Genomic DNA, 27,203 nt, shown 5'->3' on the forward strand with positions numbered 1-27,203 from the left:
GAGGAGTCGGACTGCCTGGGTTGGAGTTCTATTTCTGCTAGTTACTCATCGTGCAGCCTTGAATTTCTTTGTGCTAGAGTTTCCTCGCTTTCAAAATAGCGGTTTGGAGAGGGCTAGATAAGATAAAATAACAGTGCATGCAGAACAATAATAATACCTAAAACTAGTAAGTACCTGCTCTAAATCTGTCATAATGCTAAGCATTATTCGAGTATCCTAACAACGCCACTTCCGGCCCCCAAGTTTCAGTTGAGACAGAGGTATTAAGTGACTTGGCCCAGGTCACCCAGCTAGAGAGTGGCAGAGGGGTCACACCTAGCTCCGAGTCCATTGCTGAAACCCATGCTCCTGACCTCCTCAGCCTCCTTGCTGAGAATGTTGTTTGCCAGCCTTGCATCAGTGTGGGGTTTTCAGGGTAGGAACCTGGAGGAGGAGGAGTAATAATAATATAATAATAATAGCTAATAGTTTTGTTATTATTTCCATTTTACAGGTATAGAACTGAAGCCCAAAGAGGTTAAGTAACATGTCAAAAATTCAACCAGGCTGTCAGACATCACTGAGACTAAGTCTTAACCACCACACTATGGTTCTACTTTAGAACAGAGACTTTGGGAAGCCAGGAAACCTTATCACTTCCAAAGGAAGACAGGGTGTTGAGGTGAAAAAGAGACAAAAACATTTGAAACATAGTTCTCTTTTTGATGACTTTGTTAGAACTTCCTCCATCACTGGCAGTGGGAATGGGCCCAGAGACAGAGAGATGTGATGGACTTTTGAGGCACATGCCATGTGCTCGTAGGTATGGGGCTTTTTGTGTGCTTGTCTTGTCTTTGATTTTACAAGCTTGATGACTCAGGAAGACCCACATTGATTCTAAGCTGTAAATGCAGCAACACCCCTTTTAAAATCACTTTGCTTTTTAATTAATCTTGTTTGGGGGACACCAGCAGAGAAAACCAATCTAAAACTTCCAGGTTTTTTGTTTGTTTGTTTGTTTTTTACTATATATTCATAACCTTGAAGAAAATTCAGAGTCAACAGCTTTTATTAAGTAGCTGCCCTGTGCCAAGAGCTCTCATGATCGGTTTAATCCTTGCCTCAACCCTGGGAGGAAAGTGTCATTATCCCCAAGGTCACAAGACTAATAATGTCTTCATTCCAAGTTCATCTCTTCCCAGTAAGTCACGCTGCTGCCTCAGAATCTATAAGAATGACCCCAGCAACCATCTCCCTGCAAAAAACAAACAAACAAACAAAAAATTAGCTTGTATTTTATCCCAGTATTTGCAATCACAGGAGTCAGTCTCTTCACAGGCTTATAAAATGAGCACAATGTATATATAAGCAGATGTCTAAGCTTGTAAGAAATGTCAAGTCTGTGATTGCTTCTCTTTCATTTCCTTGTCATTTACTTAAATTTAATAAATTCTTATTTATAAAAGCAAAACTAAATGCTCTGAAAATTTTAGAAAATTACAATAAGTATAAAGAAGAAAGTTAACATTAACATTTGATTAATAGGAATGCAGATATACAATAAAGTCCATAATCAATTTTTTTATTTAATAATAGAGAATTTCCCATGTCATCAAATAATTTATGTAAGCATGTCCTTAATGATGGTATAAAATATAATTTTATAGGTATACTATGTTTATTTTCATCATTCCCTTACTCCAGCATATTTATTTTTCTCTTTTCACTGTTAGAAATAATGTTGTCCTGGCATGTCATTGCACATAGACCTTGCCCCTATCTCTGATTATCACCTAGGAAAGATTCCCAGTAATGAGATTATTAGCCCACAGGGTATAAAAGGTAGAATTATGATATTTCTACTTCTTTCTAATCAGATATATTTCAGTGATAAAGCAAGAATTCTTGAAGAGACAAAAGGATTCTAAAAAGGAAGATTTTTCAGATATGGCTGTTCATCTAAGTTATTTGAAATAAGAGCTGTCAAATTGGGTCCAATTTAGTTCTACATGACTCCGGATACAGAACATGCATTAGATGCTAAAAATATCTGCAGTCCATTGATCAATAAGGTCTGTAATGCCAGTCACCCCAGGGGGCCAGACTAGTTTAAGGCTCTAGGATGTGCAGCAGAATCCCTTGTCGTTCTTTTCCTTGGAAACAAGTAAAATCCACAGACAGTCCTTTTTTTTCAGCAAGCAGTTACCAAATATCCTTGGGCCCAGCTGTGCGCTGGTGTTTCCACGCTTTCTTCCTTTCTCTAGAAACATCCAAGAGTTCTTGCTGTTTCCCAAACGCCCAGGCTCCCTTAAATACTTACATCTAGTTTCCAGAACATCTCCATTAATTTCCTTATGTTTCATTTGACCTCCCCATTATCTGTAGAGGAAAACGTGTTTTTACAGGAACAAAAGAAATTTGTAGAAGCAAAACTAGGAAAGAAAAGTAAATTGATTCTTCTATATCAGGTAGACTAGGAGCCATAGAGAATGATACAGCAAACAAATACCATTTATCCACTTCCCAGCTTAAGAAATAAAATGTTGCAAATAATTGAAGCCCTCTGTGCACCGCCTCTCCAATCCTCTGGCCCTCCCCAGAGATTACCACTATTCTGCATTCAGTGTTTATCAGTCCACCGTCTTTATATTTCTACTCCATGTGCAGCTATGAGCCTACAATGTAGGTTCTGGGAAAGCAGGTGCTTTGTTCACTGTTCCACTCCACCAGACCTAGAATAGCATCTGGCACATGGTAGGTAGTCAATGAGTATATGCAATATAGATGATGCATTCCTAAGCAGTGTAGTTTTTCATGTTTTTAACCCTTAATAAATTGTCCGATATCATACATATCCTTCTTAGTCCACACCGATAATGCAGCCCAGATTCATTCATGTTTACTGCCATATAGCATCCAAGAGAAGACTATAACGCAATTTCATAATCTGTTCTTCTAAGAATCAACATTTAGGTTCCTTCCGATCTTTCACATTGTAAATTTGGTACGCTGAACATCTGGGAACTACCTCCTTTTCCATTATGTAGGGCTTCTCTATAACAAATAATGGAGAAAGTGGACAGGGTCTGGCCCTTGGCTCTGCTGAATCTCTTCGTCTTCTAAATCTCTACTAGGGTGAATGGGAGTCGAGAAACCAGTTCAGCCCTCTGGCCCTCAGCTTCTTCACAAGTGAATTGAAAGCAGCTGGCCAGCCACTCTTTCAGTGGGTTTGGGCATCTTCAACTTAATTACACATTTCCAAATTATTCTCACTGAACTGATGCTAAATATTTAAATGTAATCATTATCTACCAAAAGTAATTGGATTTATGCAGTTTTATCACTTCATGCAATTCTATCAGTAAAAACATGTATAAGTACACTCATACTATATTTGAAATATGTGTCAACTCTAAATGAGAAACATTCAGAACACTTTTAGCAACAACGGTACAGTAGTTAGGTAGGGACTAGAGTCCACCTCCATGTAACACTTCGGTGTTTCTCTAAATCAGTTTGCTTCCACCGCCCTATCCTTGTAGGTAGTGGAAGTTCCATACTCAGTTAGAGTATGGGGAGCCCCTTCTTCCTCTCCTCTGGGTCTTACTAGAGTCTAGGAAGCTTTACTCAGTCCAAAAACTTTGAGGAAGAGGCTTTTTGTCTTCAGTTATTTATGGTCACCATGAGGTTCGTATAGTTTGAGCCTTTGTGACCCACTCAAAAGTGGGCTGCTCCACTCACAGCATCCTTGCTGCTGGGACCGGCTGGACCACAGGGACAGTTGAGAACCCAGCCATCCACCCACCAAACTCTCCCACAGGCTTTGGCATTTCCTAGTACTAATGGCATGAGAGTGAAGCTCGAGTCTCATCCTTCCACACACTATCAACCCCCTCTTTGTGCTGGGGTAGTCTCACTTCTTGTTTGGGGAAGGCAGTATTGGTCTACTCTCTTCTCTTCGAATCTCACCCTAATCACATCATCTCTTGGGCAGCATTCCTCCATCTTTCCACACACACATTCTGTGTGTGTGTGTGTGTGTGTGTGTGTGTGTAAAATGAACCAACAGCACAAAATAAGATGTGGTTACTTTTTCATCACATATCTGGCTAGCTTTATTTCTAGAGATTTTAATCATTTTTATTTTTATCAGCTTTTATTTATTCTGAAGGTGATTGCATTCAAATAATATATTTACATTCTGAAGACCAGACAGTAGCTATCTTGTTGACTTTATGTTTTCCAAGGGGACTTAATAGATTTGCTAAAACAAGAAATTAATATTCATCACCAAAAAAAAAAAAAATATATATATATATATATATAGTCAGGCAAAGTCAAGTTGAATGGGTAGCAGCTGTACCTGCAGCTCTTCACTGGGACAATTTTTAACTGATTCAGTCTGGCACACAAGTAATTGGACAACATTAATTTTGCACATTTGCTTGAGTATGTCTAGGCTACCATTTAAATGGAGATATACTTTCTCAAGTTTTTGTTTGTTTTCTTTTGTGGAGTTTAATTTACAAACTACAATCTTTACCAAGAGTTAAGCTCTCAAGTTTCATCTTCTCTCTGAATAAAGATCTTGAACAAGTTAGTTAATCATGTCCTTTCTTTGGCTCTTTGGTAAGAAGCTTTTCCCATGGCCCAAGCACAGATGACCAGCTCCCTCTTGCTGAGCGCACAGTATGAGTCAGGCATTAAGTTAATTCCTTCACATACGGTATCCATACCAAAGCCCCATCTGGCCGGGATTATTAAACCCATTTCATAGATAAGGAAACTGAGACTGAGCGTTACATGACTTGGCCAAGATAAAACACCTAGTGTGTTGCTGAAGTAGGACTTAAACCCAGTCTCTTTGATCCAAAACCAGGGCTCTAAATCTGGAAGTTGTTGCCCTTGCTGGGCATTAGAATCGCCTGGTGAGTTAGTAAACCTGCCCCACCGCCCAAAGTTCTGATTTTCTTGGTCTGGGAGAGAAATGTGGGCAAAACTATGTTTTAAAAACTCTCCCAGTGATTCTTATGTGCAGATGGCCTGAGGGCCACTGCCCCCTGCTACAAAGCCTGGAAGAGATCAGGCCCAAAACTAGGAGAGCAGATCAAAGGCACCAGCAGCAGTGGTTTCCAAGACGTAAGAAAATAGGATCCTTTCAAGTTCGTTTAAACGTGAAGATGTGCCAATTCATGAAGGTGACCGGAAGTCAGAGTGAGTATAATGGACGTGCCTGGGATTTTTGCCAGTTCCAGACGGTTATTCGGCTCAGACTTTGCCCATGGTGGCAGGATTTTTCTGGTGGAGAAACGCTCCCGGGAGGACCCTAACCCAACAAATAATTCGTCAGCCGTTGAGGAAGGCAGTGTGAGATCCCACAGTTTTTAGAGAACAGTAAAGAGAAGTTCTCGCCTCTGATCTTGCAGGCGATGGGGAGTCAGCCCCATCCCCCCTCCAGCAGTCCCCTCTGAGCAGGGAGAGGTCTCATTCAGCATTTGCTCGAATGGAGACTTGTAAGGAGGTTAAAAAATTGTTCTGGTGCCGGAGAGAAGGGAGTCACCTCGGCCGGGCTGCATTCCTCCATCTCCAGACTTGAGCTGGGGCTTAGAGAGGGAGGAGCAATTGGCCGAACAGGGAGTGTGTGTCAGAAACAGAGAACACAGACATGAAGGAGCACAGGCAGAGGCCACAGTTCCAAGTGGGAGGACCAACTGTCCTGGCTTGCCTGCAACTGTTCTGATTTTAAAGCCCAAAGACCCACATGCTGGAAGCCCCTTGGCTCTGGGCAAACAGGGATGGATGCTTGGAAACCCTAGTCCCAAAGAACCATGAGGAATGGGGAAGGAGATGTGTACAGCGCATCAGTGAAGCCAAAAGCCTGGTTTTCTGCCTGCCCTGAGCAGCATTTTCTGAATACCAATAAACTCTGTGTGTGCTTGTTTGAGCCACTTTCCAGTGTCTTAGGTCCAAGTCTTCCTCTCTGTGTATTCCTTTCTTTTCCTGGAGCACATCCTGGAGTAACTTCCTAAAAATGAATTGATGGAAAGTAAAAATTTTTAAGGCTCCCATTACCGAACAGTGTTATTCTTTCCTCATTTTCTGATAGGTTACCCAAGTGTTTACCTGAGAGGGCAATCAATTTTCCTCAAAATGTGGAAAGCACTGGTCTAGAACATATTGTCTTCTACTTAGCCATACTGTAGTCTGCTGTTATTCTGATTTTCCATCCTCTATTATTATGACATGTGTCCTCCCCTCAATTGTCACCTCCCTGGAAATTTTTAAAGATCCTCTATTTATACCTTGTTTTCTGAAGTTTCCCTGTGATGTACCTTGGTGGGAATCTTGGTTTCCTTCCCTGGGCCGGGCATTTGGTGTGACCTTCCAATATGGAGACTCGGGCCCTTCAACCATGGGACATTTCCTAGGGTTTTTTTTTCCTTTGCTCATTTTCTACCCTCTGCTATTTCTATTCCTGACTTTTAGATTCAGCTGTTAGACTTCCTAAATTGATCTTTTCATTCTTTTCTCCCATTTTCTGCCTCTTAGCTTTTCTATTTTCTGCTTTCTGGGAAATTCCTTAACTTTACCTTCCAACTGTTCTACTGATTGAGTTTGGCTATCATGTTTCTAATTTTCAAGAGTCTTTTCTTTTTCTCTAACTGTTCATTTCTCACACCATAAATTTTTTTTTTACTTTTATGGTTGTAATATCATCTCAGACCATTCTTTTTTTTTTTAAGATTTTATTTATTTCACAGAGAGAGGTTACAAGTAGGCAGAGAGGCGGGCAGAGAGAGAAGGGAAGGCAGGCGCCCTGCTGAGCACAGCAGGGCTCAATCCCAGGACCCTGAGATCATGACCTGAGCTAAAGGCAGAGGCTTAAGACACTGAGCCACCCAGGTGCCCCATCTTAGAGCATTCTATAACATTTAGATTGGTTTCTAAATTTTCTTTGTTTCTTAAATTATTTCCATTTCCTTCAGATGTATTTGTTTGTACCTCTTTCTTTCATATTTAAAGTTCCTGCCCAAGTTTTGAGACCCATGGCCATCTATTTCTATTAAAAATGAGGCAGGCTGAGACGTCTAGGTGGCTCAGTCATTTGAGCATCTGACTTTTGATTTTGGCTCAGGTCATGATCTCAGGGTCATGTGATTGAGCCCAGTGTGTGACTCTGTGCTGGGGGGGGTGTACTTAAGATTCTCTCTCTCCCTCTGTCCTTTCCCTGTCCGAGCACGAGCACTCTCTCTCTCTCTCTCTCTCTAAAATAAAGAAATCAATTAAAAAAAAAAAAAAGATCAAGGCAGGCCAGCATGATTAGGCAGTGTATTCATTTCCAGTTGCTGCTCTACAAAATTACTACAAACATATGACTTAAAACAGCACAAACTTATCATCTTACAGTTCTGTAGGTTTGAAGTCCTAAAGTCAAGCTATCAGCAGGGCTACCTTCTTCTAGAGGCTCTAGGGAGAATCTCTTTCCTTGCCTTTTCTAGCTTCTAGAAGCTGCCCACATTCCTTAGCTTGTGAACCCTTCATCCGTCTTCAAGGCCTGCAGCTAGCCACTTCCAGCCAATCCTTTCCCCTGTGTCCTCCCTCTCCCTGACGACTGCATTTTTTTCGTGCCTCCCATTCTGACTCTGACCTCCTACCTCTTTAAAAATCCTTACGATTGGGATGCCTGGGTGGCTCAGTGGGTTAAAGCCTCTGCCTTCGGCTCAGGTCATGATCCTGGGATCCTGGGATCGAGCCCTGCATCAGGCTCTCTGCTCAGCTGGGAGCCTGCTTCTCCCTCTCTCTCTGCCTGCCTCTCTGCCTACTTGTGATCTCTGTCAAATAAATAAATAAAATCTTTGAAAAAAAGAATCCTTACGATTACATCGCCCCACCTGATCATCACGAAAATCTGCCCATCCTCAGACCTCTGACATAACTAGCTCTGCAAACTTCCTCTTGCCATAGGTAACATGCTCACAGGTTCTGAGAACTAGGATGTGGATTTATTTGGGGCAGGGTTTTGGAGCATTATTCTGCCTATTATAGGCAGGGACTGAGCATTTCCTTGTCTAGTGTGTTCTGCTCCAATGCCAGAATATAGAAATTTTGCTATCATTTTCCAAACAAGTAACTTCTGGTGTCTTGCCAGGGAACAGGATCCTGGCTGTTAGTTTACTCACTGAGAGTGGACTTAGTAGTGCATGTTCCGTCTCATTTTCAGCCTCTGGCCTTCTTTCTAGGCCCCAGGACTCAGGTCCTTTGTCTGGAACATGTATTCTATCTCCTTTCTTGAAAGTACCCAAGTAATCTTATTAAAATGACTCTAATTTTATCACTCTCCTTAAAAACCTCTTAATGCTTCTCACTGTTCTCAAGATTAACTTCAAACTCTTTTCATGGATTACAAGTCCATACGTGGTTAGGCTTCTGCTTGCTTCTCTAGCCTGTAAAATTTCTCCAAGTAACCCGTACTCACCTATCCTGGCAAGATTGGGAGTCAGCCATTGCCTGTTGACTTCACTGAGTGCCCCACCAGCACCTCAGTAGCCTGGAAGAGCCACGGAGACAGACACCAAAACTGTCTCCATTCATTCATTTGACCCAACGGTTCTCAAACTTTAAAGAAAATGAGAATCATCTGGAGCATCAGTAAAACACAGTTCCTGTGCCCCACCATTGCAGTTCGCCATTTAGTGGGTCTGAGGTGAAGTCTGAGAATTGGCATTTCTTACAAATGTCCAGGCGATCTAATGCTTCTGGTCCAGGGACCACATCTCCAGAATTACAGATTTAAAGACTACCTATGGGACGTTGTCTTGTTCACCTCTACATCCCCATAAGCTAGCACAGTACTTGGCATATAGCAGGGCCTTAGTAAATGGTTACTATTGTTATTCTCATTATTGATGCAAGCAGTTGGAAAAGGAAATTTATCTTGAGTTTCTTGAACTAGGGAATAATTAATTAAATATCTGTGCCTTCTGAACCATGAAAATACATTTTATACTCTTTTAAAGAAATAGAACTTACAATCTTTCATCTGGTACAGCACAGGTACCAAGAGGAAACACTGACGTTCAGAGAAATCTGCAAAGGCTCTAAATCTTACATTCGTACAATAAGCAGAGTGATCACTTTAGGCATAAGGTACATCTCATACCTCAGAAATATGACAGAGTTCTAGACCTTGCCCAAGGATACAATTTCATTAGTAAAAGAGTCATTAAGACAAAAATAGAGAACATTTTCAAATATAGTGACTGTGTCCAATGCATGCTAATAAACCGATTAACACCTTATAGGATTAAAAAAAAAGAAAAGACCTTATAAAATGAGTCACTACACACACAAAATAAGTAAAGGTGTAGAGAAGAGATTATGTCATTGCTAACTACATTGCAAAAGAGGAGCTTTCAAAATAATAGTAAATGTCACAAGAAATAAAGCAAGTGGAAGGAAGAATGGATATTTACATAAATGGACCCACTCAGCACTTCAACAGGGATTTGTTGCCAAACTCGGAGTAAGATTAAAATTTGTTTGCTCACATGCATTGGTCCCAGTAAAAAGGAAAGAAACATAACATTCTATGTTATTTGGAAATTAAATTACCCATCTTAAAATTGCTCTGCATTTCAGCTTGGTTTAAAATGATCCAGAGAGGTCATCAGAATGTTCTAGGAGCATTATTTGAAGAATAGAAAGTTTTCTTAATAGGAGGACAAACAGTAGTCTTTAGAAAAGCATTTCTTACTCTCTACTTTCTAAGAACATTTTCTGTCTTTCCAAGGCCCACACGATCTTATGTTATTCATAAGGACAAGAGAGCAGATGGTCTGTATTACCCACATCATAAACTTTACCATTACAACTTTTGCACAAGAAAACAAGAGCAAACCAAGGAACCCTTTCACTGCCTTGGTCTGGCCCATTGTAGGTGCTTACCAAATATATATTGAATAACTGGATGGGTACATGGACAGGCAGATAGACAGTCAAATGAATAGATGAGTTGTATATGAGTCCTGAATTTTCTGTTTAAAAAAATTTTTACTTGAGCAATACAGGTTCATTTTAAAGAAGTTATTAAATATAGATTTTAAAAAGAAGAGGACCTATAGCCATACATTCAAATTTAAGCTATTTAACATGTTAATACTTTAATTTTTATTATGAATTTTTGTATATACACATATCCATTTTTATAAAAATAGGGACCACAGTATGCTTACTATTTCGTTACCTATTAACATAATTGTGTGCTGTGAATTTCTTTCAATATTAATAAATATGCTGTGCTCCCTCACCATTTTTAAATAGCTGCAGAAAAAAAGCACAATAATTTGGGAATTTTGTAGTTTTGGTTAGTCTCAATTTCAAAATCATACTCAATAAATACAGTGGCATTTTTCTCTATGCCTTAAAATAATGAAACTGGGTTTGTTGAAAATATTCTTCAGATAGGCTAGGAAGATCATTACTGATTAACCCGAACTCTGTTTTAATGGAGAAAAGTAATTTGTATCAATTCTGGGCAAACCAGAAACTCTGCAATGCTTAAAGTTATCTTAAAATTTATTCTCTTGATTAGTTTAATCATGTCCCTGCTGTCGTTTAGTAGCAAATTTAGTAGCAAATTTTTTTTTTTAATGGCATACAAAGAAATTTTTTTAAAGATTTTATTTATTTATTTGACGGACAGAGACCACAAGTAGGCAGAGAGGCAGATAGAGAGGGGGAAGCAGGCTGCCTGTTGAGCAGAGAGCCTGATGTGGAGCTCAATCCCAGGACCCTGAGATCATGACCTGAGCCAAAGGCAGAGGCTTAACCCACTGAGCCACCCAGGCGCCCCATAATTCCAATTTTAATGGGATTATGATAAATATGGATTTGTGGGGTGTGTATTAGTGAAACATTTCTAATATGTTATAGGAGAATATTGAAGGGAGGAACCTTCACTCCTGACGTTCGAGGGGGGCTCAATAATTAGCACCCTCCTTTCTATCTGACTTCTAAATAATTGAGAAGTCCTCAAACAATCCCTTTTCTCCTCTGGAGAGCAAGGGAACAGAGCTCAACACAGTGAGTCTGATAATAAATGAGGCTCATATTTGTTAAATGCTTTTGGAGTTCTACCTGTCATCTCATCTGAGGCAGGAAAATGTCAATATGTCAATTCAACAAGTACATATTGAACATCTGTGTACTAAATGTCAGGCATGATGCCAGATTCTGGGGTGACAGAACTCCATTAGGATTCACTTAGTGCTGGCCTTCAAAGACCTCAGTCTCTTGGGAAAGACAAACATGTTACCAAAACATATCCTCACTAAGTGCCTTAGTGAAGATACTTGTGGTTGCAAGTCACAGAGACCTGTTGAAGCTAGCTTCCACAAAAACGGACCTCTCACAAATCCAAGGAAGAATGTACCTGGCCATTAGAAAAATGCAGAACTAGGTGCTAAAAGACCATTAAGAATTTCCCTTCATTCTACATCTCTACCCCTCTACGCATCTTCTACTGGCCTCATTTACATGGTGGTAATGTGTTCACCGACTGGTCCAGCTAAAAGAAAGGACAGTATCTCTCAGTGTAAATTCCCAGGAAAGGGTGTTGATTGGCAAGCTTAGTGTAGGTGCACTCCTGATCCAGTCACCTTTGGCCACAGTTATAGTTTAGGGGCAGGATGGGTGCTGGGTAGTGAATCTAACAGATAACTTCCTATGTTGAGAAATGATAGGAGTGTTATGGGTTAATAAGGAGGGAGGCACCTGCTCTGTCTTATGTGTGTAAAGCGCTGTGGAAGATGAAAAGATGAATGAAGTACACAACCACCTCGGAAGTTTAAGGCATAACAGATTCCCCACTGAGCAAGGAGCTTGACACGGGGCTTGATCCCAGGACCCTGAGATTATGACCTGAGCTGAAGGCAGACACTTAACCGATTGAGTCACCCAGGTGCCCCTCCACCTCTAACATAGGACAGAGTAGGGTACGGTGTGCATTATCACAGAGATTCAGTATGATCTATGAGCACGTTGCCAAGGGAGATCCATTCTAGCAGGAGGAAAGAGAAGGACTCGAGTCCAACCTTAAAATGGATCTTTTAGTAAGAGGAGTTTAGGTAGCTAAGCAGGTCGCTCTAAGGAAGGATTATAGGCTGAATATAGAGGTTGGAAAAGGCAGTGCACATGAGGGACAGCATGGGGGGCTTTTAAAGAGAGTAAAGCTGGAACAGCGGGCTGGCCCTGGTCAGGAAGGGCTTTTTCAGCACTGCCGTGATGGAAATTCCTTGTCATCCTTGGAGCAGGAAGACACCATCAGATCGGTATTCTAGAAATATTCTGGGGACTGAGTGGAAATATGGACTCAGTGGGGAGACTGTTTGCAGGGAGGCTCTTAGGAGGATATTTTAATAATTCAGGCAAAGAGAGATGTGGACTGGGGTCAGAGCAGAAGCAAAGGGAATGAGAGGTTGAGGGAGGGCGGATCTGCAGGACCTTTCACCCAATTCCAGGACTCAGTTCTGAAGCCTGAGTCTCGGAGCTCTTGGCCAAGGAGTGGGGGTACTCCTGGAAAGGGGGAGCTGCCTCTCCCATTCTCTCCTCTGCCCCTCTCTGTGCCTCCCCGCCTGCCCCACACACTGTGATTGATGTTTGAATGTTGACCGGCTGGCAAGTCTGAATTCTGATGCAATGTCTAAATCCTCCCTCCCTGTGACATATTTTTCTCATTCATGAAAGCTAAGTGCTGCCACGCCAGGGTCCTGTGGAGAGAGAATACTGATAACAGGCCAGGAAAAAAAGCAGCAGCTCTAGATTACCTTTTTTTAAAAGCTCACTGCAACTTCAGTAGATGAAAAATGTGTATCTGCAATTCATTGAAGGCAATGAGTAGTCGGTTCTTGAGTTGCCGTGGCAACTGCTCAATTAAGTGAAAAAAAATGAAAAAATAAATGTACTGTAGTTGCTCTTGAGCCTAACATTCTTTGAAGAAAAAAAAAAAAGGAAAAAAAAAGAAAGTAATATGTTTGGTGAGTTATTTTCCCCAAGGCTTTCCTAAGACTGCCTTTTCTGCTTTGCCTTTCTAGCAGCACGCCCTGTCCGCCCCTCCATGCTAAGCTAAATGCTAGGCTTACTGTCATCCGTGGTTAGCAACGCGGGCCTTCAGCTTTCACCTCGGAAGGTTCTGTGCTAACATCTGCTTACATATGGCTTCCACCAAAGGCCCCTTGGTTAAATTTCTGTTTCAAGGTGGTAGAGTAGAGCCTGTATTGGGAGAGTATGTGGGAACAGTGGGTGGGTTCCAACACCAGATCCGACCCCAACCTTATCTTATAACCTTAAATAAGAGATGTGACTTTTCTGAAAACATGAAGAATTACCCCTGCCTCGATAGACTAAGAAACAATGGGTATCATAATTGTAACACCTTACGCTTGCACACTGATAATGCTGTGAAGGAAATACTTTCAGTGGTCTCGTTTTCTCTTGGCCACCACTCTCTGGGGTGGCCTTTGTTCTTCCCACTTTGGACAGACTGACCTTTACAAAAACACTGAGCTGATCTTGTCACTCTCCATCTTACAGCTCTCTATGCTTCTCCTCCCGTTGCTCTTGGGATAAGACCCGAATTCTCACTAGAGCTCCCCAGGGCCTCGCAAGGTGTCTCAGTGTGCCATCCCCCTGCTGCCTTCACCCAGCCTTGCTCTTCTGCCTTTAGCTTCTCCTCCTCTGGGTCTTTGCATCAGTGGAGGGCTCCTCCTGAGACAGCCTTCTCTCTCGCCACCACCATTGCCTCTCTCGCCCAGTTGGCCAACCATGATCCACAGCAGAGCTCCTATTTTTTTTTATGATTTTTTGTAAAGATTTTATTTATTTATTTGACAGAGAGATCACAAGTAGGCAGAGAGGCAGGCAGAGAGAGAGGAAGGGAAGCAAACTCCCAGATGAGCAGAGAGCCCAATGTGGGGCTCGATCCCAGGACCCTGGGATCATGACCTGAGCTGAAGGCAGAGGCTTTAACCCCCTGAGCCACCCAGGTACCCCCACATGAGAGCTCCTATTAAATTTTCCTAGAAACTTGTATTTTATATACATCCATATTTAATATACATTTACTTATATGATCATCTAACTAATATCAATGTCTCTAAATAAACACAAATCTCCTGAGCCCAGGGACTATGTCTAATTCTTGAATTTTAGTACATATACAGGAAAGACATGAAGATCCATTGGAGAAAAAGGTTTATTCCGGCCTTTAGAACATTTCCATTGTCCTTTAAAGTTTTATGTCTTGCAACTTCGGGGAAAGAGACCACTGTGAGCTCAAAAAATGGGTCTGAGGAGACCAGTCGTGCCCCTGTCCCCAGGTCAAGTGGCTTCATATCAAAAAGCACAGCCTGTATTCATACCCTGCCCTTTCTCTTCAGACCTCATCCACTCCTCAGAGCATTAGCATCGTGAAGTAGGAAGGCAGTGGTGGGTCCTGTAATAGGAATCAGGGAAGGAGCAAAAAGGAAGGGCTTGCATGCTGGGGCTGTGTCACAGTGGGGCTAGAAGACCAGGCCAAGGCCAAGCTGGCACAGCAAGTGCCAGGCTTAGAAGAAGAGTGCATGTGTTGGGGCGCCTGGGTGGCTCAGTGGGTTAAGCCTCTGCCTTCAGCTCAGGTCATGATCCCAGGGTCTTTGGATGGAGCCCCGCATTGGGGCAAGGAACTTGCTTCCTTCTCTCCCTCTGCCTGCCTCTCTGCCTACTTGTGATCTCTCTCTCTCTCTCCCTGTCAAATAAATAAATAAAATCTTTAAAAAAGAAGAAGAGGAAGAGCGCTTGTGGGCTTGGAGGAGGAGCTTGGGTAGGGGGTGCGGGAACTCCGATGGAAACCATGCAAGTAGCATTTGCAAGAACCATAAAACTTTCAATTGCACTCTCCCCCATAACTCTCACTCTCTTTTTTTTTTCCCTATTCTGAATATTTAATGGAGAAAAAAATGACCTAGCTTCCCCTCAAGGCAGGCAACTACTAGCCCATGGAGGATCTTTGTGCAAATTAGAAAAAGAGCCTCCTCCAGGCACCCATATCCCTAGGGACACACAGGTTACTGGTGAGTAGGTTCAGTTCCTACTCAGCTCCCCAGCCAAGACACAACAGAGCACAACTGCAGACCTGTATGTGGAAACCATGCCTCAGAGGCAGGCCGCCTCCAGATTCCAGCAACAGCGAGAGGGCTGCCTTCTCTCAGCAGCAGGAGTGCAGCCCTCCATTTTGAGTGTCCCAGCTTTGAAGAGTTAACTTCTCATCTAGGTTCATCTTTCCTGAGCTGCTTTTATTTCTGCTTTGGCAGTCATTTCTTTCTTCTGTGTGGCATTTTGTACAAGAGACTTTGAGAAGTAGAAAAGAGCAGGCTGGTTTCCTTGGTTTCTGCATCTGTGTGTTTTCTGGTAGTGGGTTGAATGTGTGATTTTCCAATATGATGTCATCGTGCCTTTTAAATTCTCCCAAAGTACTCTTTGCCAAAGGCTCTTCAAAAGGTAGTAAAGTATGTCTCTTTTACCTCCTGTGGAACTTGGTATGAAGAGTTTAAAACAAAGAGGAGATGAAAAGGCTGGCCTCCGAGTCAACATATTGCAGGAGGCACACAGCGAGGTCACTCTAGAAAACAGCCCGTTGGCCATCTTCTGCATTGTCTTGGCAAAATTATAGCAGACAGCCAACAGAAAGGGCAAAGTCACTGGAGGAAAAGGATTTTCAAATATCGTTTCAAAATAAGAGGTGCTGCGTATCAGTGAACCATTGCTGTGAAACAGCCATGGACTTAGTGGCTTAAACCCACATCCATTTATTATTTCTCTTGAGACAATGGGGCTGGCTAAGCAGGTCCACTGATGGAAGCCGGGCTCACTCACACATCCCTTTTATGGTTTACCTTGGCTAGGCTCTGGTCCCAGTTACTTACCCAAACCAATCTAGATGTCGCTGTGAAGGTATATTGTAGATAAGGTTAACATCTACAACAAGTTGTCCTCCGTAAAAGAGATTATCTTTTTTTAATTGAGATATAGTTGACACATAACACTATATTCATTTTACGTGTACAAGATAATGATTTGATATATGTATATATTGCAGAATGATGACCACAATAAGCCTAGTTAATATCCATCACCACACACCATTACAAATTTTGTGTGTATGTGAAAACTCATAAAATCTTCTCTCTTAAGCATCTGGCAAAGAAACAGGTCAGTATTGTTGACTGTGGTCACCATGTTGTACACCACATCCCCAGCACTTGTTTTTCTTAGAACTTTTGCCAGCAACACTTGAGCACCTACTGCATACAGGAGAAAAGAGGGCAACACGCACTTGAAGCACAGGGCTGGAAATTTGATTTAACTGTTTTTGTAGGGGCTGTATACATAGCAAAAATATGTTCAATACAAAATAATTACTTAACAAATATCTTAGTTTCTATTTGGTAATTCAAAAACCATTTTTGAATTTGCAGGGGAGAAGAAACACCTTGTGGCCACAAACACAATCCAATCCCCAAAACTCTTCATGATTTTGAATTTTCTTATGTAATGGCACATTTAAGGTGATGCTCGGGTTTTGGAATCAGACAGACCTGAATTCAAATCGCAGCTCACACAGTTTTTAGCCCCAACACTCAGGCAGATTTTCACAGTCCCTAAAACAGAGCTTCAAATACGTATAAGGAAGATGATAGCAGCTCCTTCACTAGGCTGCTAGTGAACAAACTAAATGAGATCGTGCCCAATAAATGCAGTTGTTATTATTACAACCAATATAATAAAATGATAGAAATATTATTTCAGGGCACTGAAATAATATTTTATTTATTTAATTTTTTAAATAAAAATAATTTTTATTTATAATAATAATATATAATATATATTATATAATAATATGTTATATTATAATATGAATATAATAATATATAATATATTATTTTATATATTATTATATATAATAATTTATAATATATTATTTTATATATTATTATATATAATAATTTATAAAAATAATATTTAATATTTCAGTGACTTTTAGAAGGCACTGAAATGCCTTTTTTTTTAAATTGTCTCAACTGCCTGCTTACTTCACCTATTCGTACTTTTCCCTGAAAAAAAGCAACTGTGACAGTGCTGAGCCTTATCGCATCAACTTGCTGGGGTGTGGAGAGACTTCCATTCTGCAACTGGGTGAGTCTGAAGGCTCATCTGTGAACTGTCAGACTTGCACACCTCACAGTCTGTCCCCAGAGACTGTCAGTGCAAGTAAGTATCAGCACACAGGCTAACATTAAGCAAACAACCACAACCAATTAAATCAGTAATAATGACGATAAAGTGATCATAATTTATAATGAAAAACAAGAACAGCAGCAAGAAAGCCTCCTCCCCCAAAGCTGTTAAGATGGCCAGTGGTGGATGCCTGGGTGGCTCAGTGGGTTAAGCCTCTGCCTTCAGCTCAGGTCATGATCTCAGGGTCCTAGGATCGAGTCCCACGTTGGGCTCGGCAGGGAGCCTGCTTCCTCCTCTCTCTCTCTCTGCCCACCTCTCTACCTGCTTGTGGTCTCTGTCTGTCAAATAAATAAATAAAATCTTTAAAAAAAAAAAGATGGCCAGTGGTAGCACGTGCCACCCTCTATGGGAACACTGAACATTTCTGGGCCTTGTACAGCAGCCAGATTATTGGGATATGAATTGGAGTCCTCCAAGAGCTCTAAAAACACACTGATTTTAGGTTTGTATTCCACATACTCTTAACCTTTAACAACTCATTTATTGGAATACTGACTGGTAAGTGCCTTCAAGTACGGGCAAAAAATAAAATTCTATACACTTGAGCAATTTTTTACCCAAGAAAGGATTTTGCAATCCCAGATAAGTTCAACAGGATTCGATGAGGTTGCTTGCACCTGCTAGTTACCTAACTAAAATTGGTTTAAACAATGTACAATGTTGCTTTCTCCCTTAACCACATTCTAGAGGTAGATGGTTCCAGAGTCGGACCAGCCATAGTTACACAGGACCAGACTGTTTCCCCGTTCCCATCTGCCCCCCTCAGTGTGTGAGCAATGCCTCCCTTCAAGCTCTCCAGGTGGCAAGGGCAGCTCCAAACATCTCATTCTTACATGACCATTTGCAAAAATAGAATCATGAGTGAGCCTGATCCCCATGCTTGTTCCTTGGGAGGAAATCTGTCCACCGAAGCCCAGAGGACATTGCCTTTCACATCCTGTTGGCCCATTTCGGTCACAGTCATAGGCCCATAAGGCAGAGGAAAGCAAGGATCTGGCACCTTCAGTGGCCAAGGAAGGAGGTGGCTCTGCCTACAAGAAAATGGACTGTTGAGTAGGCATCTAAGAGCATCTGCCAAAGAGGGGTGGGGGGAGAGGGCGGTGGCGGGGGTGGGGGGGCTGGCCCTGGAAGTGTCTGGAACCACCTGTTCCACCTCCACCAACAGGAGCTCTGTTCTTCCTGGTTTTAGATATTAGGCTTCCATATGAGATTCTGTTTGAATTAAAACTTCCATGGATAACAATCACTGACAACCTTTTGTTTCAGCACACGCTCAAATACCTAATAGACTCGGTGAGCCGAAACTGTTGGCTCACCGTTACCTTCCCAGGATCTCGAACCATTCCTAGCATACAGGATGAGTTGTGTTAATTCCCTATTGCTGCTCTAACAAAATACCGGAAACTTGGTGGGTAAAGAGAACACACGTTGATTATTTTACAATTCTAGAGGTCAGAAACCCGAAGTAGATTTCACTCAGTGTCCCAACAAGATCTCATTCCCCATCAACTCAGGTCCGCACATTGTTTCTAGTGGGAAGAACGCCTTTTTTGACCTTCCTCTTTGGTCCAGCCAGGATGTCGTTGTTAGTTCCTCCTTGCTGTATGGCCCCCCAGCCACCATCTAACCCTGTCTCACTCCCCACATGGCCTTACCCTCTAGAACCTCAGGGTGATGGATGTGGACATTCAAGTTGGAGAATCAGGAAAGCGAAAGACATAGGACAAGGTTGGAGATGGACTCTGGATTATAGGGTTGGTCCTTGGGAAGCTGTATGTTGCATCTCTCCATAGTGATAATCAGGAAGTGCTTCAGACTGCAGAGAAGGCATTGGGGGTGCTCAGATGATGAGTGAAGAACTCAGGGCAGAGGGATGGGGGGGTCAGAGTGTCTTTTCAGTCCTCTACTCACTCACTTCACCCCACCTGCCTCCCCCCAGTCTTACATCCTTTTTTTTTTTTTTTTAAGATTTTTATTTGTTTATTTGACAGAGATCACAAGCAGGCAGAGAGGCAGGCAGAGAGAGAGGAGGAAGCAGGCTCCCTGCTGAGCTGGATCCTGGGATCATGCCCTGAGCCCAAAGCAGAGGCTTTAACCCACTGAGCCACCCAGGTGCCCCATACATCCTTTTTCAAGAAAGATGGTGGGAGGGAGGGACAAAGGATGACTCCCCTGGTCAATGTTTTTCTCCCTGGAAAACACAGGAACACACATATAGCAGGTGTTGTTCTAATAATTAACCTGATTTTCCTTTTTGCTGAGAGTAACTCGTAAGAAGAGAATATTCTCATAGCACCTAACAGAGTGTTAGAGACAAGCCAGTGCACTCTGTAGTTCCCAATGGTCGAAGCTACGCTTTGCCTTTTTATCTCCATTTTATAAGGAATCAGAAAACAAAGAGATAAAGGCCAAATAAGTCTCCTCAGTAAGACTCTAGTCAGACGTAACTTATGGCCAACATTAACTTTAAATGAGAGGAAATCAGAATGGGAGCTTGGCTCCTTCCTTTACACCAGCAGCCTGACCAAGCCCTGCTTAACAACGGTGCTGCAACTGGCCAAGGAAGACAAGATCCAAGTTGTCTCCCAAGATCTTCTAGCAGTGAGGTGAAAACAGGAAGTTGTAAGGAAGACTTTTTCTTTAAAATTTTTATTAGAGACACCAACATTTCAATTTTACACAAAAGAAGAAAGATGCCATTCCTCCTAGAGAACAAGATCTGTAAACCACTATTTAAAGTAGTTCATGTAGAGAACCTGCAATTTAATAAGACTGGGAAAAGGTTAGCCCAGCATCCCCTATATTTTTTTTATCCCTGTTTACTCAATTATACAAGTGCTTCCACAGCAAGCAGACCTCTAATTGTGTATACTTGAGTGAAAGAGAAATGAGACTTGCCGTGAAATAAATTCTTGGGTGTAACTAAATTACACACCATTTCCCATACTTTTTTTTTCCCCAAATTGCACATTACTTTAAATGAAAACATGCTTCCGAAAAGAACTGTAAACACTCCAAACCTTTCTAAAGGGCCAGTCTCCCTTCTTCCCACTGATAAGATGCAGTTACATTTCTGTTTGCCAATATCCCCCTGTCAAAGATCCGAGGAATTTCGAAAACTTCATTCACAGCTTCTCAATGAACTTGACAGTTTCACTTTCAAATCCCGTGGTAAGCACCATCCGGCTTCAGCTCCTCTTTTCGCAAATGACTCCCACTTCTTTCCTACTCATGTGCCACCAGGAGCGTTCACTACCCCCACGCGTCTCGGAGCCCCTCTTTAGACTCTGTGCTCCTGCGCTGGGTACACAGACAGGTCATTGCAGTCCTTCCCAGCAGCAGGAGAAGCATCAGAACCCAGGCTTGGGAACCAGGAAAACCCCCTCGCCAGGGCATCCTTCGTGGTCACACAAGCTTGCGGAGCCTTAATTTCCTCATGGGAACAATGGGAAATACCAGACTTGCCCAGGTACCTCCTAGTGTTTTTAGGATCGAATGAGAGTATACACATTAAAAACACTCTAAATACTAGCAAATAGCAAGTCCAGTAACTGTTTTTAAAATTGTTCACACGAGGTGTTCACTATTTTTGCTTTTAAACAAGAAAGATTCCAAAATTTTCATTTTCAGGTTACCAAATGGGGAGGTAGCCTGAGAATGTTTGGGTTGCTCCCTTTTGGATTATTATTTCTTCCTGTTAAGATTCTGCTTCTCAATGAAGAGGACCCCTTCTGAGAACTGCGGAACATTTCCTGCCTCACACCCATCCCTTCCTGCTGTTGCTTCTTAGAACCAGTGAAGGAGGCATTAGATTAGTTCAAAAACAGACCTAGGAAAATCCTTGTATGCTAGCATTTTATTGTCCGTGATTCTTCCAGAATTTGGGTCATCTGCTTAGTACTAGTTGAGGTAAGAAAAAATTAGAGAAGACTGCTCCTCACATTCGTTTCAGAAACAAAAGAACCTTTTTGAGATCCATTTTTTTGAATCTTGACATTGATATCTGTGCTCAGTGTCAGAGAAAGAAAATAGTCTTTTCTTTGCAGTATTTGTGAATTTTAGGGCAAGAAATTCATCTTAGCTGTGAATTCTGTTGTTAAATAAAGCCTCTTTCTCACAATCCCATTTGAAGCTATACACAGTTTTATACCATGAAACACACACACACACACACACACACACACACACACACACTGTTTAATACAAACAAGAACTAGGAGGACACCCCCAAAATGACCTACTACTTCTCCTTCCTTCCCAGGGGAGCTTTCCTTTCACGGTCCCCAAAAGGATTTTCTTTAAAGATTTTATTTATTTGAGAGAGAGAGAGAAAGAGAGAGCTCGCCCATGAAGTGGGGGGTTGGGGGGGGCACAGGGAAAAGCAGACTCCCGCTGCACAGGGATCCCAATGCAGGGCTCAAACCCAGGATCCAAAGACCATGACCCAAGCCGAAGTCAGATGCTTAACTTACTGAGGCACCCAGGTGCCACCCCCCACCAAGGATTTTTAAACATCAAAGCTATCTACCTAAGGACAGACGGTAAGAATATCTGACAACCTGACCTCACCTCTGAAACCAGTGAGAGGATGCTGAGAAGGAAACACCGGTTGGTTTCAGGGCCCGGAGGGCGGCAAGAGGGGGCTCAGGCACACCCATCCCACGGACCACAGAACTGCAGTTACACCATGCCTCAGACACAGCGTTGCGGCGAGGATCCAGTGTGCTTCTTTCCGCAGAAACACTTCCAGATCTGGAAGGCACAAGTTCAATGTCCACTTCGAGCGTAACCTGATCTGCTTGTGACAATACCACACTAGACTGGTCCAGCAACCAGGAGCACACACCGTGCTGCGGTCAGTGCAAGCTGCAGGGTGTCCTTTCTTAGGATTGAGGAACTTATCTGGGAGGCAATGTTGCCCTATTTTGATTTCTCCCCCCAAATTTCAATTATTCAAGGAATTGGGAATGACGGACGTCCACACCGCAAGGTGGTGATGACAGGTGCACTGACTGGATGGGGAAACACATGCACACGCCAGCTAGCTACACCTCCTGCCGACCATACTAGAACCTAGCCTTGCAAAGTTCCCTGCCTACACATCCGCTCAGGCAAATAAAGCTGAATGCAACCCGCTTTTGCTTTCCTCATGGCTCTTGTTTGACTGGAGAATGAGACATCTAGACCAAAAAAAAAAAAAAATCCATAGCCCAAACCCAGTTTTCCATGAAACAATGAATCCTGTCCTGAGGTTTTAGCCATGACACTCCAACAAGATTCTTGATTTCTCCTCCTCAGGTACCAGTGTGCTCTCATAAATTTAGCACAAGGAGGGGTGGAGACCTGAACTTGGTTTTGTGTGTTGGTGGTTTGGCTGCAGCATGTCCCATCTTTGCCAGCATTTATCACGTCATTGTAAGGCTGTGTCTTAGCTCCATATGTGTGAGTCATAATGGACACTTACATGAAATCTGAGCCAATATTAGTACTATTTCTGTCAGTTGGTTCCAACTTGGTATTCTGCGTTTTGCCCCCTAAACCTCGTTTAAGACAGCAGAGAGCACCTCTGTCTCCTGGCACCCACAAAGCCCAACCTCACCATTCAGACTTACAGGTGACAGAAGGCCTACTAGATGGAGAACGACGCGATGAAAGGCTGTGTGTGCCCCGAGGACGCACCCACAGGCCCTCAGGCTGGAGCCTGGGAGTACATAGGCTGTGCTTTCTCAAGGGGTGCCTCACTGAAGAGGCAGCTCCCAGCTCCCAGCTCCCAGCTCCCTGCTCAGAAACGCCTTATCAGGTATTTCTCACATAAGCTTGTAGAGCATTTTGCTTCTTACAGAATTGACATTCTGAATGAGTGCCTTTCACGCAGAACACACTTGGACTAGGAAAGAAAGAGACAACACATAGGGCCTTCAGACTCTGTATGGCTTCTTCTTCACCAAAAGAGAACCAGAAGAGCTGGCCTTTCCTTAGTTGCTTTGGTGTGTGTGTGTGTCTGTGTGTGTGTATGTGCGCGCGTGCACGTACGCACCTGTTTAAGATGCCAGACTGAGTTTATTTACAAAAGATTCACATAGGAATCATGAGGTTTATAGAACATCATGTGAAAATAACACCCTCCAATCAAACAGCCCATTTACCTGGGCTTTCATGACCGTGAATGCCGTGGGCATGTAAATAAAGCTGGGGCTCATTTGAAGCGTTTGGGCAAACAGATTAGAAGGCTATGAAAAAGAGCAATGGATTAAAAACAGGTCAGACACAGGAAGCCAAACAGAGGTGAGACAGGCCCCTTTAAAACACGGTACATGGTTTTATGAATCAGATGAACCTTGATCAGTCTCCTAAAACATGACAGCTAGGTGGAAGAAAGATCTGAGGCAGTTTAGCCTGTAAGATGAGTGAAAGTCTGATCATTCAACAATGATATTAAAAATCGAGGGGGAGGACTCCCTCACATGACCTGGATATGTTTGATAGCTGTTTGACAAGCAACAAGCAGAGTTTGATCTAACAATTCTTCACCAGCAGAGGCTACTGAGCCACTTTCTACGTAGGCGCATCTTGGGCAAACATCAAACTGCTTTGAACAGGTCCCTGTCTCAGGAGGGCTTCCCTAGAAGCAAAACCTGAAATGAGGATTCTTTAAAAGGAAGTTATTAGGGACTGCTCTTCAAAGAGGGAGAGAGATGCAGGAGAGGGCAGGGGTAGGAGCTGAGCAAGGATGGGATTAGCTTCAGCCTGATCTCCAGGGAACCTTATACCAGAGTCAACCCCGGCTGAGGGCGGGGCCGGACTTCTGTGAGCCCTTAGCAACACCTGAGGGATGGGTGCACTAGCCAGTTCAGAACAGGACACTAAGAGATTCACGGCGATAGCTAAGCTGATGGGACTAAATCTTTAGGAGCCATGCTGTGTGGTAGGTGATGTGGTTCTCATCCTGACCCTGGCTTCACTAAAGACATGCTGCAGGGGTGCCTGGGTGGCTCAGTTGTTAAGCATCAGTCTTTGGCTCAAGTCATAGTCCCAGGGTCCTGGGATTGAGCCCTGCATTGGGCTCCCTGCTAAGTGGGAAGCTTGCTTCTCCCTCTCCCTCTCCCACTCCCCCTGCCTGTGTTCCCTCTCTCATTGTCTCTGTCAAATAAATAAAACCTTTATTTAAAAAAAAAAGACAAGCTGCTATGGCCATGGGCCCCTCACATGACCTCTGTAACCATCAATTTCCTCATCTATACAATGGGAGAGGGGATGGCAGGGTTGGGTCAGATGATCTCTATGACTCCCAGCTCCGAAATGCAATTATTTCAACAACAGAAGTGGGGGTAGGCTCACTGAGGAATAATTGACATTTTCCCTATTCACGGAAGGAAGCTAATTAATGTAAATGTGTCCCTGAATGACCACTCCATTAAAAACTCTTCTCTCACCTGGAATCGTTCTGGATCCACAGGCAAATCTAAGAAGACAAGCAGTAAAGTTGCCCTGAAGGCGTATGTTCTTTTTTTTTTTTTTTTTTTTTTAAAGATTTTATTTATTTATTTGACAGAGAGCGATCCCAAGTAGGCAAAGACGCAGGCAGGGAGAGAGAGAGGAGGAAGCAGGCTCCCCGCTGAGCAGAGAGCCCGATGCGGGACTCGATCCCAGGATCCCGAGATCATGACCCGAGCCGAAGGCAGCGGCTTAACCCACTGAGCCACCCAGGCGCCCCTGAAGGCGTATGTTCTAAGAAGGGCTGGCAAGGCTCCCTTTGCAAACAAGTACTCTCAGAGCAGTTACCTCAAGGGAGCATTAATGCAACCAGGCAACCTCATTTAACTGACTCCCACATCAAAGCGAATTAGAAGCAAGAGGCTGGATGGAATGAAGTGTGAGCCGCAGGCCGTCCCTGCAAAATGGCACCACCTCTATGAAGGGCAGTTGGGCAAAATCTATCTGTTATAAATACATTTGCTCTTTGACCACACAGTCCCTTCTCTGGGAATTCATCCAGCAGGCATATGTGTATGAAATGACCTTTACATGAGCTTATTCGCTGTGCTACTTTTTCCAAAATAATCCAAGATCGGAAACTACTCGGTGGTCCATCAATAAAGGGCGAGTTAAAAACAACAACTGTGGTAGCTTCCATACCATAGAACGCCGTACGACCGAGAATATTCTGGATGAGCACGGAAAGTTCTCCCGGGTACATCAATAACTGAAAAAGCAAGGGGAAGAACAATATCATTCTGGATCAGTGTGTATATTATGAACATATATGCAATGTGTAATAGAAGTTCACTCCTTTCTGTGTACAAAATGGAGGTCACAAGATGATATAATTTTTTTTTTTTTTAGATTTTGTTTATTTATGTCCGAGAGAGAGAGATCATAAGTAGGCAGAGAGGCAAGAGGGAGTGAGGAGGAGGGCTCCCCGCTGAGCAGAGAACCTGACTCGGGGCTTGATCCCAGGACCCTGAGATCATGACCTGAGCCGAAAGCAGAGGCTCAACCCACTGAGCCACCCAGGCGCCCCAAGATGTTATAATTATATTCAAATGCATCCATAGGTATCTGGAAGTTGTTTTTTGTGTATCTGGAAAAAGATGGAAATAAAAAACTTCTATGAGTGGTTACCTATACAGAATTAGGGAGTGGGAATATGGGATGGATGGAGACATAAGTAAAAATCAGAATTCTTATCAAATGTCTTTTTATAAGTTTTCATCCTACATTTTTTCCCCAACTACCACAGGTTCTTCTGTAAAGAAAATGCAGCTGCTGCTTGGTTAAAAAAATAAAATAATTTAAAAGCAGGCATCAATCAAAGCTAGTCCTTCCAATTTCCCTTATTTCATGCTTCAGTTTTCAGGGATTGGCCAGTGGTTAACTATATGATTTACAATGCTGGAAAACACTTCCTATCTGGCACTCCAGAGAAAGCATGCCACGTCCAATGTTACACCACAGAGTTTTTTGTAAAACCACCATGACTACACCCACTAGTGAGCTTTGGGTACTGAAGAGTGTTCTCTTCTTCAAATCGGCTTTTCTGATCACAGATAAGTCATGCACCAGGAAAGTGAGGTGTGACACTAAACTGAGCAGTACAAAAAGAACAGCATGAACCCAGGGTTCAGTCTGGGCTTTGTCCCTCATTGCTATGTGATCGTGGGCAACTTGCTTCTCAAACTCTTAATTTCTTCATCTATAAAAGGCAGATAGGAATAGTGCATCCTTCATAGAGTTGTTTGGGAGGTTAGGTATGTTAATGCATGTTGGCAAGAAATTTAGCATAATACCTATTACTACTGTCATCTAATATTTTGGGTTTTTTTTTTTTTTTTATGTACAGGGTGATGACCATTTAAATGTATTTGGGGAGGACACCATGGGAGGTGAGTTTCCTTTACTGATCAGACCAGAGTTGTGTTCTAGTAGCTTTGAGTGTATCTTCTTGATTAAACACCAACCGAGAGATAATGAACTACAAACAGCATGTGGCTTTCCTTAGCCAGGCTCCATGATTCAGACTGGAACTCTTTGGATCTTTCCTCCCTTGGTCTATGCAAAGAAACCAAGGGAGACCCCTTCCTTAGAGATGCATTTCCTGACTACTCAGAGAACATGACCCTCGACATGCTCAGCGAAAATAAGATGTTCTGGTAAAATATGTGTGGGAAACACTGAATGTTCAATCCCCTTTGGAAGAGGCACGCATAATGGCATAGCAAGACTCCCACACATCCTGCCATAAAGACAGCTGGCTAACTTTGACATTCTTTAGATTTATTGGAATTCCAAAGTCTTTTTCCTGTACAGTAGTTACTGATCTGCAGTGTGCTGTTGGGATGCAACCCAAGAAACACCCAAAATATCTTGCTTTGTAACAGTTCTTGTGTCAGAAG

At 42.7% G+C, this 27,203-nt stretch overlaps 1 protein-coding gene and 1 long non-coding RNA gene across 3 annotated transcripts in view; one reads left to right on the forward strand and one right to left on the reverse strand.

The window, feature by feature from the left end:
- Positions 1–27,203, forward strand: part of AK5 (adenylate kinase 5) — a 242,553-nt gene that overhangs the window by 154,241 nt on the left and 61,109 nt on the right. For both annotated transcript variants that reach the window (XM_059137808.1, XM_059137807.1), the window contains exon 9: positions 26,651–26,693. In XM_059137808.1, coding sequence (XP_058993791.1) covers positions 26,651–26,693 — 43 coding nt within the window. The remainder of the gene's footprint in view (positions 1–26,650; positions 26,694–27,203) is intronic.
- LOC131810170 (uncharacterized) overlaps positions 1–27,203 on the reverse strand; it is a 37,095-nt gene that overhangs the window by 2,140 nt on the left and 7,752 nt on the right. Inside the window, exon 2 of the long non-coding RNA XR_009345459.1 lies at positions 25,447–25,513. This is a non-coding gene — a long non-coding RNA (uncharacterized LOC131810170). The remainder of the gene's footprint in view (positions 1–25,446; positions 25,514–27,203) is intronic.

This window comes from Mustela lutreola, chromosome 10 (genome assembly GCF_030435805.1).
Source record: "Mustela lutreola isolate mMusLut2 chromosome 10, mMusLut2.pri, whole genome shotgun sequence".
NCBI classification, from domain to species: Eukaryota; Metazoa; Chordata; class Mammalia; order Carnivora; family Mustelidae; genus Mustela; species Mustela lutreola.